Source organism: Sinohyriopsis cumingii, chromosome 15, assembly GCF_028554795.1.
Source record: "Sinohyriopsis cumingii isolate HCF-2022 chromosome 15, ASM2855479v2, whole genome shotgun sequence".
NCBI classification, from domain to species: Eukaryota; Metazoa; Mollusca; class Bivalvia; order Unionida; family Unionidae; genus Sinohyriopsis; species Sinohyriopsis cumingii.
Window position 1 is genome coordinate 122,249,361 of NC_142975.1, and position 14,903 is coordinate 122,264,263.

General features: G+C 35.7%; 1 protein-coding gene across 3 annotated transcripts in view; it reads right to left on the reverse strand.

Moving 5' to 3' along the window:
* Positions 1 to 272: 272 nt before the first annotated feature.
* LOC149782636 (tyrosine-protein phosphatase non-receptor type 1-like) overlaps positions 273 to 14,903 on the reverse strand; it is a 46,794-nt gene continuing 32,163 nt past the window's right edge. The window contains exons 9-10 of one of the 3 annotated variants that reach the window (XM_089934127.1): positions 14,566 to 14,619; positions 11,955 to 13,551 (exon numbers count right to left, since the gene is read on the reverse strand). In XM_089934127.1, coding sequence (XP_089790253.1) covers positions 13,533 to 13,551; positions 14,566 to 14,619 — 73 coding nt within the window. In that variant the 3' untranslated portion in view covers positions 11,955 to 13,532. Of the gene's footprint in view, positions 5,467 to 11,954; positions 13,552 to 14,565; positions 14,620 to 14,903 lie in introns of those variants that run through there. The other 2 variants (XM_089934126.1, XM_089934128.1) reach the window with 2 other exon arrangements.

Consider the following 14,903-nt stretch of genomic DNA (forward strand, 5'->3'; position numbering starts at 1 on the left):
TGACGAGTGCCCCCTAGGGGCCAGGATTAACAGGGTCTGGACAAAGGTTCCATAGTCTAGGGGCCTGAATTAACAGAGTCTGGATAAAGGTTACATGATTTAGAGGCCTGGATTAACAGGGTCTGGATAAAGGTTCCATGACCTAGGAGCCAAGATTAACAGGGTCAAGATAAAGGAGGCCTCACTCTATTGTGCCCAAACATCATATGAAATATGTTAAATTTCCTGTATTTACTTAAGTTTAGGGCAAAGAATGAACAAATAGTGGACTTTAGTTAATATTGTATTTTTGCATTACGAAAATATACACACCTGTCAGTTGTGTTTTGTTTCTGACAGACAGGCTTTCATAAATGATATTGCAAATGCAACTTTTAACTGTATTATTTACAGGTATTTCTCATGAGTTTCAAAACATTCATGAACATTTACAAAAGATCCCCATAAAATTAATTTCAAAACAATGTATCCTTGTGTTAACAAATTGTACATATATACATAGCATTATATCAAGTAACAAATATGAATAAAATGTTTGAATATTTTGCATTCACTTTCAGACTGCTCAGTTGACAGTTGTGTAGATAATTCTCATCCAAAATTGGTGATGACCCTACATGGTGATGCATATGTGAAACTGGTAATATCTCAATAAATCCTGTAATACAATATCTTTTGAACACCCTCTACATAATTGACTTTCCATGCTTTTGGTTTGGTTCATACTGTATTACCTTTCAAATACACACAAACAATTATCAGCAGAGTATCAAGCTGCCAAGGGAAGTCTCTGATGCATATCCATTAAGCATAATGTTGTTAAGGGTAGTCTCTGATGCATATCCAATATGCATAATGTTGTCAAGGAAAATCTCTGATGCATATCCAATATGCATAATGTTGTCAAGGAAAGTCTCTGATGCATATCCAATATGCATAATGTTGTTAAGGGTAGCCTCTGATGCATATCCAATATGCATAATGTTGTCAAGGAAAACCTCTGATGCATATCAAATATGCATAATGTTGTCAAGGAAAATCTCTGATGCATATCAAATATGCATAATGTTGCCAAGGAAAGTCTCTGATGCATATCCATTAAGCATAATGTTGTTAAGGGTAGTCTCTGATGCACATCAAATATGCATAATGTTGCCAAGGAAAGTCTCTGATGTATATCCATTAAGCATAATGTTGTTAAGGGTAGTCTCTGATGCATATCAAATATGCATAATGTTGTCAAGGAAAATCTCTGATGCATATCAAATATGCATAATGTTGTCAAGGGAAGTCTCTGGTGCATATCAAATATGCATAATGCTGTCAAGGAAAATCTCTGATGCATATCAAATATGCATAATGTTGTCAAGTGTATTCTCTGGTGCATATCAAATATGCATAATGTTGTCAAGGGAAGTCTCTTGTACATATCCAGTATGTATAATGTTGTCAAGGGAAGTCCCTCATACACATCCAATATTCATGTTGTCAAGGGAAGTTTCTCATGCATAACCAATATGCATAATGTTGTCAAGGGAAGTCTCTGGTGCATATCCAGTATGTATAATGTTGTCAAGGGAAGTCCCTCATACACATCCAATATGCATAATTTTGTCAAAGGAAGTCTCTCATGCATATTCTGTAGTGATTCAGAGCTTTACTTTCCTGTAGTGATTCAAAGCTTTACTTTCCTGTAGCAATTCAAAGCTTTACATCCCTGTAATGATTCAAAGTTTACTTCCCTGTATCCATTCAAAATGTTTACTTCCCTGTAGTGATTAAAAGTTTTACTTCTCTAGTGATTTGCAACCCTACAATGATTTGCAGCTTTACATTTCTGAAGTGATTCAAAGCTTTAAGACCCTGTAGTGATTCAAACTATTACTTTCTTGTAGTGATTCAAAACTTTACTTTCCTGTAGCAATTCAAAGCTTTACATCCCTGTAATGATTCAAAGTTTACTTCCCTGTATCCATTCAAAATGTTTACTTCCCTGTAGTGATTAAAAGTTTTATTTCTCTAGTGATTTGCAACCCTATAGTGATTCGCAGCTTTACATTTCTGTAGTGATTCAAAGCTTTAAGACCCTGCAGTGATTCAAACTATTACTTTCCTGTAGTGAATCAAACTATTACTTTCCTGTAGTGAATCAAACTATTACTTTCCTGTAGTGTTTCAAACATTTACTTCCCAAGGATAATTTATAAAATCAGATTTGTATAATTATGAAGAAAATGTTATTTTCATATTCATTAAATTTATAATGTTCAATGAAAAAAGAGCAATCTGGTCATTTTTAAAGTAATTGGAAATTATATAGGTTATCATATTTACCCAAGAATGTGTACACAAAAGTGCTAACAGTGTAGACCATGATATGCCTTCATGTATTATGCCAGCAGCTAGGGTTTAAAACTTTCATTTTAAATTGATAAAACAAACAGTAAAATCAATAATCTGCTTAAATGACGTGAAGGTAGATCTGAACTCAAGACGATTTCAAGTGCATACATATTCCACATGAGCAAATATGATTATCAACTATCATGGGGTATCTCTTTCTCTGTCTCTCTCTCTCTTGCAATAAATACAGAACTAGTCATGTAGAAACTGTTTTCCTTTGTTGTACTTTTGGAATGAAAACCAGTACTATACGATTAGTCATAGCAACTTTATAAACAACAAAATCATTTCTATATATGCAAACTGTTTTTTACCTAAATGTTGATTTAATAAACGTTTTTAATAAAATGTTTTGTCTAGAATTTCTAAACATTTGCTCCTATTAATAACTCATTACAGCTTATGACAAATGTAAAACAATATCAAAGATGCTGAATGTCTGTTGTGATAAAGGAATAATTCCTGACAAACGAAAAAAAATTAATACTACCCTTAAATGTAAATTTTCAAAAGCTTCAACAAATTATTTTAAAATATTTAAATTCTTACAGGTTTTACCACAAGCCATTACCTGTATGAATTCTGCTGTCAACAAGTTTCTTAATTCTACTATGTTCTTTTGCTCAGCCAAGTCAGCAAACCACATTGATTTATGTTAATACTTTAATTTTTCAGCATGAATACTTGAATCAGCATGTTATCCTTTTAAGTGGCTTTTCCATACTATACATAAGCAATATTATTTAGTAGTTAGAAAAATAGGTATTTTCAATGATAAATATTTTATTATCAAAGATATGTTTCAAGAAATTATCAAGTTTAAATTAAATGAATATTTCTATGTTCAAAATAATAAACTGTACATTACTGGTATTCTTGATCTATCATCATTCAAACATACTTTTTTCAACTCTATCCTAAACAGTATACTGTGTGTTAATGGTATTAATTATCAACCACCACATCAGTATACTGTTTCCAATGCTTTGCTTAAGTATACTGTTTCCAGCTTTACACTTAAGTATACTGTTTTCCAAATCTACACATAAGTATACTGTTTTCCAGCTTTGCACTTAACTATACTGTTTCCAACTCTACACTTAAGTATACTGTTTTCCAGCTTTGCACTTAACTATACTGTTTCCAACTCTACACTTAAGTATACTGTTTTCCAGCTCTGCACTTAAGTAAACTGTTTACAACTCTACACTTAATTATATTTTCCAACTCTACACTTAAGTATACTGTTTACAACTCTACAGTTAAGTATACTCTTTACAACTCTGCACTTAAATATACTGTTTACAACTCTGCACTTAAGTATACTGTTTCCAGCTCTACACTTAAGTATACACTTTACAACTCTACACTTAGGTATACTGTTTCCAAATTTTTGCTTATGCTACTTCTTCTACTGAAGAAAAAAAAATAAGAAAAGTTTTGGTTTGAGGATATTAAAAAGAATATCTTATGACATACGCAGCTGTAAGGCTAAGATGAGACTATACGATTTATAAGTTAAATGGTTTATCTTATACAGAAACCACAAAATCTATCAAATATGAGAACTTGCAAATTGTATATTTTATGTAAAAATGGAACTCATTACCTGTAAAAATAGCATGAACTCTAAGCAAGCCATTTCATTTAATACAAGCAAATCTTCATGTAAGTAATGTAATTTCACTATTCTGACTGAAGCTGTTCAGTGAAATCAAACTGAATCTGTATCAGAATAGATGGTTTGATTCAATTTGGTGTTTTACAGCACAGCAACATGTGAAAGTTATATTGTACTGTAGCAATTGGTGTTAAGTGCCTTGCCCAAGGACATACCACAGTAGCTGACTCGGGGATATCCAAGGAAAAGTACCTTGCCCAAGGACATACCACAGTAGCTTCCCTGAGGACACACCACAATATATGACCCAGGGATAACTGAGGCAGGAACTGAACCCTCACCCTTCTGGTTGCAAGTCCCATGGGATTACCATTGGGCCACTGTGCTTGCAAGTCCCATGCAATAACCACTAAGCCACTGTTGTTTCTTTAGGACTGGTAGATTTATGGATGAGGATTAATGGGAAGAGTTAGGTGATATAACCCCATTCTACATGTCTTTGCCATGGTATAAAATGCTGCAACTCCTCACACAAATGCTGAACAGAAAATGAATGTGAATACATATTCCTAGGCTAATATTTCTGTTAAGTTGGTTAACTGTTTATTTCTCAATACATTCTAAATTCTGGAGACAATGAAGGATACTATAATAGCATTTTGCTGAATATACCCTGACTACACAGTTGTCATAGCAATATAAATGTTATGACAAACCTAATGTCACCAGTAGTATGTGTACAATAGCATAAACCTACACTAATGTTGCCAGTAGTACTTGTACATTAATTTAAACCTACACTGATGTTACGAATAGTACTTGTATAATAGTATAAACATACACTAATGTCACCAGTAGTACTTGTAAAGTAGTATAAACCTACACTTATGTCACCAGTAGTACTTGTACAAAAGTATAAACCTACACTAATGTCACCAGTAGTACTTGTACAATAGTATGAACAGACAAATGAAACCAGTAGTACTTGTACAATAGTATGAACAGACAAATGAAAACAGTAGTACTTGTACAATAGTATGAACAGACAAATGAAACCATTAGTACTTGTACAATAGTATAAATTTACATTTGTCACCAGTAGTACTTATACAGTAGTGTCAACTTAAACAAATGTCACCAGTAATACTTGAACAAAAGTATAAACTTAATGTCACCAGTAGTATTTGTATAGTAGTATAAACCTATAATGATGTCACCAGTAGTATTTGTACAATGGTATAAACCTACACTGATGTCACCAATAGTACTTGTACAATAGGATTCCTCCTATAAGAAGAGCTAATCCAACTGTTAATGGCTTGAAATAAGATTTCCTTTTCTTCATGACTTCACTTTTTCGTTGCTTTTCTCGCATCATGTTAATCACCTCTTGTGTGGCTTTCTTCCTCTCTTCTCTCTGCCTTTTCCTCAAGTTGTAACCACTGTGAATAGAATAAGAGGCCCAGGAGAATTAATACATCTGCAGAAGTGAAATTCTGAATGGTATTAAACACATAATGGTTGTGGACCTTCTCACAATAATTTGCCTGCTACGACGAAAAATGTAACTACTAAACTTAGAAATTAAGTCAATGTGACCTACTTTTAAAGTTTTAAAAGAATTTTGGGAATTTAATGACTGGTGACTATATGGCAACAGTGTCAGAACAAGTTTTGTGTCTATAAAACATATTGCCCTTACAGCAGACCAAAAGTCCAAGTAAAAGAAAAAGTTCATAAATGTATTTAAAACAACCCAGAAACAAATGCTGGGAACTATAAAAAAAATAGACGCACTTTCTTTTATTCACCCCCACATCAAACTAACCACCCCTCTTGCTGCATTTAGGATTCAAAATCTTTCTGATGTCATCTTATTTTTCTGAAACATAGCAAATATCACCTCCCTCACTCTGTGCAGATGGAGTTCAGATCACAAGGAAGAGTCCATATTTCCTATGAAAATATGACCTTTAACCCCAAAATCACCTCTTCTGGCGGCCGCATTCAGGATCTGAAACCTTCACTGTCATCAACTCAACCTAAAACATCATATCAAATATGACACAAACTGGTGTTGACTGAGATCAGGTCACAAGAAAAACAGTTTTTCTTGTGACCCTAACACAATCAACACCATTTTGGGAAACATGGACAGACATGATCTATCACACTATATACGTGAAAGTAAGGAATAAAAAAATGCATAATAAAATAAAAATCTACGTAGGTCTGGTACATATGCATAAAAACATGTCTACCAAATTTCATTGTCTACCTCAAGAGGGTTTTTGCTGAGTCATACTAAATAAACAGTAGGTTATTTTTGGGTGTGTTATATTACTATGATATGTTACTGTTGCATTGTTTTCCTTTTCCCAGACTGAAAGTCCCCCATTCAAGCTATAATGCCCTCCCCATCCAATCAGTAATGGTTCAGATATATTCTAGAACTGAAAGAACAAGAACCATTCTAACTCTTACACCACAGCCTACTGTTGGAATCTACTCTTTTGACTTGGACCAGAATGTGCAAGACACTAGAGGTGGCTGAGCAGACTGAGATGAGGAAGTCTTTGCAATAGTAGCAGGTAAGTATTGTATAATTAAAACTAGTTTACCCCACCCCCAATACATTTTAATGTCATTAATACAGTAACTGATACTACTGCACTGCTGAATACCAGTTAGGAAGTGGTTGATGTGATCAACAAATAGTTATAAATTATTGTACTTTACCCTTGTGGTAGGAGATACCCTTGTGGTAGGAGAGATCTGTATGGTAAAATGTTGAGTCACTTTTTTAGCCTTAACTATCAAGCCCAAAAAAAGATGACTGCTCCAATGACAGATGGCAGAATGATGTCATGGTAGTGTTAAAGTGCCAAAACAGCTCTCATAACATCATCAACAGCCATAACCCTATTGGAGTTGGTTCTCATAAAAGACAGGTCCCGCTCAGTAAGAGATTGTTAAGCACTCTTGACAGCGACTACAATCCACCTACAAACAGTGGATGCAGAAATATCAGAGAACCTTTAATAGGTAGAAAGTGTGTGTGATTTGGCTTTTTAACATAGCTTTACCAATTTTTCAGTCATATCGCTATGATGTCTGCAGTATGGCAGCTTACAGTGATGTCTGGCACTGAAGCTTTATGCTGCAGATATGAAACATCGTGTTGCATGCAGTCACATTATCCTGATACCAAGCCAACCAGACCAAAAACTAACCTCTTAATACTGAGCGCCAAGCGAAGCAGCTGTTAGTACCATTTTTATAAGTCTTTGGTATGACTTGGCTGGGTTTTGAACCTGTGACCTCTCACAACTGATACAGATACTCTAACCACTAGGTCAACGAAGCACTTTAATAGGTAGAATTGGATACTTCAGACCCTTCCTTCTCCATTCAAAAGAAGGACATATAAAATTGTATTGCTATATCTGAGCAAGGGAGCCTATCATGGGCATACCCCAGCACAAATATGATTGAGACTGGTATCTGAACAGGAAGTGGAGTTTAGTGAAGGTAGCCAAAACTTCGCCATAAACCCATTTTAACACCAAGTCACAATTACTGTTGAACATATAACAGCCCTATTTGATAGACAATGCATGAAACTCACTCCTCTGTGTTGCATGTGTGTGTGTGTGTGTGATTTGGATTTTTAATGTAGCTTTAACAATTGTTCAGTCACATTGCAACAATGCAGTGTGGCAGTTTATAGTGATGTCTAGCACTGGGGCATCATGCCGCAGACATGTGGCATCAATTCCAACCCAGTCACATTATCCTAACACCAGGCCGACCAGCCCTAGCACTAACTCATAATGCTGAGCACCAAGTGAGGCAGCTGCAAGTAACATTTTTATAAGTTTGTAATTATGATCCCACAAACTTCTGCATCCGAGGCAGATGCTGTAACCATTAGGCCACCGAGGTGGTCTTCCTCCATGCTGAGCAAGAAAACAGTCTTAAGAGTAAGGTTTTTGAAGGAAACCTGAAGGACACATTAGAATCACATCTAAACAATAACAAGCAGGGAACTGTTCTCTGTAGCATGAAATCTCTGATGAGACCAGAAAAATGAGGGTGGTAAATGAATAAGGTTCTCTTCGAAAAGATAGCAAAAAAAGTCAGCAACTGACTTCAAATGGGGACAGCTATGACTAACACATTTCCTACTGCATCAATCACAGAAGATCTACACTCTGTAAATCTTAGAAGTGTCCTAGCCTAGACAATGCAGTTGGCAAATTTGCTTGAAAATTGAAACAGATGGTTTGATCACTTGAGATCAGCCAAGTGTGAAGTCTCACTGTGAAGGTGAAGAATCTGGACTGTTATCAAGCAAAGATCCCTTGTACTGCAACAGTCGATCCATCCTTGGTGTTTATCTCCTGGGTTCTTCTGCAAACAGGTTAAGCAAGTCATGAGGGGTGGGTGGAGATCCTGACTTGGTGGAGCACCAGCAGAATCAATCTTCACGGCAGAGAGGCATAACGAATAGACAATCCATTTTAGACTGTTGGCATCCATTGCCCAGGCTTTCTGATCTGGAACCGGGGAGTTATAAAAGGGTGATTGTTATTAAATATTATTACAAACAAATCCATCACACCAGCTTGAAAAATGCCTCTTACTGATTGATACAGAGACCCTTATATGTGGACCTCACAGCCCCTGGAGAAAAACTGTCCACCTGAATACTCTTCCTGCTGGGAACCTGATGGGCTTGAAGAATGATGTCCTCAGAACCTTACCAATAGAGGTTGTTTCAGACTTCCATGCAAAGAGAAGGGGTATTTGTACCTCATTTAATCCTGATGTACTTGCTACTGTTGTGTTGCCTGTGTCTACCATAATGCAATGACCCCATTCTAGGTTGACACCCTTGTAGGGCCAGTATGCTTTGTGCATTTCCAAGTCATTTATGTGACTGATCATCTCTTCCTGGGACCATGAACCCTGAAGAATAATGACCTAAGTTCCATCTGAGCACTCCATCCCAATTTGTAGCCTCTGTTTACATAAAGGAGTGGGGTTAGGAAGATTAGATATGGACTCAGTCAGAAACTAGTCCTAACTGATTCACCAACTCAGATGAAAATGAAAATCACAGCTTCCAGCAGATTCAGAGGTTCAGAACTGATAAAGGATCCCTGTGAAGTCTCAATTTGTTAAGTTTAAGAATTTGACAGGATGAAAGTGAAGTCTTCATAAGGGAAGAGGAAGATACAGCAGGGGAGGCTGCACATCGTAAAAGTCACAAATCTCGATTCTTTGGGAAGAGGGAGGAGTCTAAAGGCTTTATCCCTTCATCTTACCCACTGCCTCACCTTGAGACTGTTTGAAAAATTTAAAAGGACCTAAAGGGAAGTTAGAGTGAGCTTGCTTCTTGGCCTGTTTCAAAGGGCCAAGAGTGACGGCAAAGGACCAGTAGTGTTGGTCTTTTAAATCTTGGACAGATGCAGACGGTAAAAGACCTCCAGCTCAAGTAGTGCCACTTTCAGAAGATTTTTGCTGTGATCATGCAAGACCTTTGAAGTCTCTAAAGTATTGTCTCTGCAGCAGTTACTCAGCAGAAAGTGCCTACTGGAGACAATGACACCTTCAGGCAACTGAATGAGGCCACTGTAAAGAGATTCACATGGGAGGTAATATTGACCAGCATGCAGGCTTTAAGCTCTAATGCCTCTAAGTTTTTCACTGAGGTAGGTCTCAACCTAAATTCTCATCAGAGTTGCCCTGGAATCCAATGGGGGAACCCAAGCAGGCATGTGGACTCTATAAATGAGTGTGTGTGTGTGTGTGTGTGATTTGGATTTTTAATGTAGCTTTAACACTGTTTCAGTCATATTGCTATCATGTCTGCAGTGTGGCAGTTTATAGTGATGCCTAGTAATGGGGTATTATGCTGCAGACATGTAGCATCATGTCCCACCCAGTCACATTATCCTGACACCAGGTCAACCAGTCCTAACACTAACCTCATAATGCTGAGCTCCAAGCGAGGCAGCTGTTAGAACCATTTTTGTAAGTCTTTGGTATGACTCAGCCAGGGATCAAACCTGTGACTTCCCACATCTGAGGCTGATGCTCTAACCATTAGGCCATCAGAGCAGTAGTTATGTGTCTTGATTGTTTGACAATAAAATTAGGGGAATTTGTCAACCATTATTTTGTGGCTGTATTGCATATACACCAAAGAAAGATCTGAATGGTGATGAAACATTTAATGAAATGTTTTTTTTTTAAAGAAGTGGCATAACATTAAGCAATAACAAGTAATTATACAAAACTGACCCTCATTTAAATGTAAATAGTTTTGTTTATCTGTGGTTGTGAAAAGTATTCACTGAAACAAAATCCACAGTCAATGGAACAATTTTTTAAATAATAAACTTAGACATCTTTTTTCAATCTTCATCAGATTAAACTATTTTATTTAGAATCTGAACAGTGTTTGCACAGGAAGTCACAGTATCAGTTCACAACTCTGTATATTGTAATGATCATATGTTGCACATTTGGTCCATTTCACAATAATTAGATTTGTACACTTTCTTAAACTGGACGAGGAGTTTATAACAAAAACTTCAAAGGTCTTTACCATTCACAGGACTGCAATTTTCTTTTCCTGGCTTTACCCATCATCATCATTATAAAGAACCTCTGCATCAGAAAGATTGAGTTAGTGTGTTATTATTAATCTGTTGATGGTTTTGGTGAGTTGATGGTTTTTGTGAGTTAGTGGTTTAGGTGAGTTTGTGGTTTTGGTGATTTTATGGTTTTGTTGAGTTAATGGTTTTGGTGATCTTCCTTTACACAATTTGCTGTTTTCTTCCTTTTGCCTTTACTGTTGATGTTGCATCAGACATATTCAGTTTCTGCTACCTAGATTCTTTTGTAGCTGATGATGTAAAGGAATAACAAACCAATTTGCCCTTGTCATTCTTCTACAATACTATCTTCAGTGACTGCTTTCCTTCTGAGACTGAAATGCTAAGCAGAAAGATTGTCTTTGCCTATCTATCTTTTTTCCCCATTTTAGAAGCTGATTCTACCATTTTCTTCTTTAACAGTTATTCCATCATCCCTTCTGTCAAATCTAAGATTCTGCACTTCTTTTGGGAAACACCTGATTGAATTAATATTTCCAGTCTTACAGCATTGTTGTTGAATCAGCGGTTTGCCAATTCATCTCCATGTATCAACATCACACTACTGATATACTGATTCAATAGCTGTATTGCTCCATGAATATCCCCTTATACATTGCATCAATAGCCATACTAGTGTTGGTATACCCCTTATACATTGCATCAATAGCCGTACTAGTGTTGGTATACCCCTATATATATTGCATCAATAATTGTACTATGTTGGTATATCCCCTATATATATTGCATCAATAACTGTACTACTGTTGGTATATCCCCTATATATATTGCATCAATAACTGTACTACTGTTGGTATATCCCTTATATATATTGCATCAATAACTGTACTACTGTTGGTATATCCCCATATGTATTGCATCAATAATTGTAGTACTCCATGAATATCCCATATAAATTGCATCAAAAGCCGTACTTACTGTTGGTATATCCCCATATAAATTGCATCAAAAGCCGTATTTACTGTTGGTATATCCCCATGTATATTACATCAACAGCCATACAACTGCAGGAATATCACCATATATATTACATCCTGATTGTGACACTACAATTATAAAGTAGGACTTGAAGCCAACACATCATGATGTACATGAATTAAACCTTTCAAGAAAAAATTAAATTGAAGAGCTTCATATCTCTTCAATATAAAAGTATTAAAGGTTTTGGTGCTGTTTTATTATGTATTATTAGCCAGATATAAGTCAACAGACTGGTTCCCCATCTCAGCAAGTGAAACCACCAGTTTCAATGACAAAACATTTTATTCAGACATGGTTAGATAAAATAATCAATTTTTGAACATTTCTATTTTTATTACAAATTCAGGTGTGAAAGATAGTTTGTAGATTTAAATTCAATTAAAAAACTGCAATCCCATACAGCTTGCAAAAACCGAAAGGACATTTCATACATATACACTACTCAAGTACATTCAAGGCCCCACTTCTAGATATAATCATGTAAAACTGGGTATAGCCTACAACGCTATAATGATGAGACTGTTGTGTCTACTTTCAACAAAACTGAATTTCCATTTAAAAATAAAATAATCATTAAAAAAAATACTGGAAGCAGCTTCTTGCATATTGACAAAAGTCGGCAGAAAGTATATAACAGACTATATCCAGTTTACGTGATCGACATGAACAATCTCTGCGCTCAAAATGTGGGCGGTACAGTTCCTTCTTTTCATAAGAGTATTGTTCAGTTAGGGATTTAGCTGATAAAAGAGTAAAAACATTGAAAACTGAGATAAGCTTTGAGAAAAATGCAAAATCCAACAATAACTTTATGTTGTTTATGTAGACTCTGTCAATGAAGAAATCTGATCAAATGTTAACTGGATCAAATGCTCAAAATTCTCCTGCACACCTTCATTACAACCTGCAAATGGATTTCTTGAGAGTGAACAATAAAACCCAGCAAAAAATAACTGAGCACAAATCCTGAAAATAATTTGTTGATAGTTGTATTAATAGTTGTGGGTCTGTATCATGATACACTAAAGACCTGTCTCGATAGCTGGAGTCTGTATCATGAAACACTTTGGTCAGTCTGGTATCAATAGGTGGAGTCTGTACCATGCCAGATAATATACTGCAATTCATACATGCATCAATGACACTGAAACAGTGCTAAGTCTCTTCATACCAAAATCTCAGCTGAAACAGTCTGACGCCAACACATTAACATGTGATCTGTTTTCACCAAAGCTCAGCTGAGACAGTTCTGCTGCCAACATATTAACAAGTCATCTGTTTTCAACAAAGATCATCTGAGACAGTTCTGATGCCAACACATTAACACGTTATCTGCTCTCACCAAAGCACAGCTGAGACAGTTCTGATATCGGGATATTAACATGTCATCTGTTCAAAAAAACCTGGATGAGACAGATCTGCTGCCAACATATTACCATGTGATCTGTCATAGAATAGCCCATCAATTACCAAGTGATCTGTTCACAGAATGGTCCAGCAATTACCATGTGATCTGTTCATAGAATGGCCCAGCAATTACTATGTGAAATGTTCAAAGAATGACCCAGCAATTACCATATGATCTGTTCACAGAATGGACCAGCAGGGACAGTTTCTCAATATAATGGATAAGAGGTTAATTCTCTTCTCTTGTAAAAAAAAAAAAAGGATCTTTCACCATTTTTGCACTGAGGCTGACTTTCAGCAAAACATTGTCTTGTAAAATCTGTGGGGGAACTCCAAATCTACTTCCAGCATCTTAATTAACATATTTTCTTTCTTTGACAGCTGTGAAAGCTAAGCTTAAATTGTTTCCACCATACTGTTTCAATTTTCTTCTCTCAATGTGTTTGGGGTTTTCTGAAAAATAAATTGACAGAGTTCATTCTAGGCTGTGCAATTATGCAGCTGACCCTTTTCACTGGTGCAAGCTGCCTCTATTGTGCCCCAGAAAACAAAAATAAATTACATTAAGGTTCACTCAGACTGAATGGATCTGTAAATTTCATGCAGATTTAGTGAATAAAAAAGCACTCACTGCCAAAGAAGAATAAAAAGATCGATTTCATTGGTTGACAGGAATGTTTTACTGGTTTTTATTAGTTTGGGCACCAAATGACATCACTTATCAATGATCACATATAGAAGATGTAAAGAAAATAAGAAAACAAAACATGGCTACATTCATTTCTAAAGTTGCCTACAGCGAGGAAAAAAATGGACACAAACGTCCAATACAAATTCAAGTAGGGATTCGTTGCTCAGCATGAGGAAGGATCGTGGCAGTAAAGGTTGATAATGACATGTATGAATTTTCTTGAATAAGCAAGAAACAGGTAAGGTTATTTGCAACCCATTTTTTGTCTCCCATCTAAATTACCTTACGTTTTGACCTGGTAGAAGTCAAAGGCCCCAATTATTCCACTCCTGGAATGAAAACTGTTGACATACTTTTTGTTTAAAATTTTTGATCTTGTTCTAAATACTACCATTAATATCAACACAAACATAAAATATCAACATAAACCTTACATTAACATCAACTCAAATGGTTGGATATGTTTTAAAATTTATTTGCTTATCAAGAAGAAAAACAAGATGGTAAAAGCCTTTTTTATCTAATGTATTCATTTTTCGGATCTTTACAACAAGTATTTTAGCCAACACAGGTCATATGATCACATGACAGGCATGTGACACTGTATATGATTGCTCAAGAATGAATGCCAATCTGAAGTGAATGCTGTAACAGCTGATTGGTAGGTAGAAAAGCAGGACATTAATCATAGATGAGTTAATAAAGAGAAAATAGAGTTATTAAACAGTGTACTTTTTATGTTTTGCTTTTCTGTGTTTAAAGCATTTAATAATTACCTGTTTTGATCACATTTTCCTTGTCTTGAGATTTTCATGCCTGTATCACCAATGCTGCCAATCAAATGCAAGCACAAATTTTCATCATTTAGTGACAAATTCGCGTAAGAAAACCCCACGTCTCAATGAGAACCAATGACTTATTGCAAATCCATTACTTAATGACTACCCATGATTCATTGTCAACCCATGACTCAATGACAACCCATGACTTCATGAAAACCCATGACCTAATGACAACCCATAACTCAATGACAACCCATGACTTAAAGTGAATCATTACTTAATGACAACCCATAATTCAATGACAATCCATGACTCAATGAAAATCCATGACT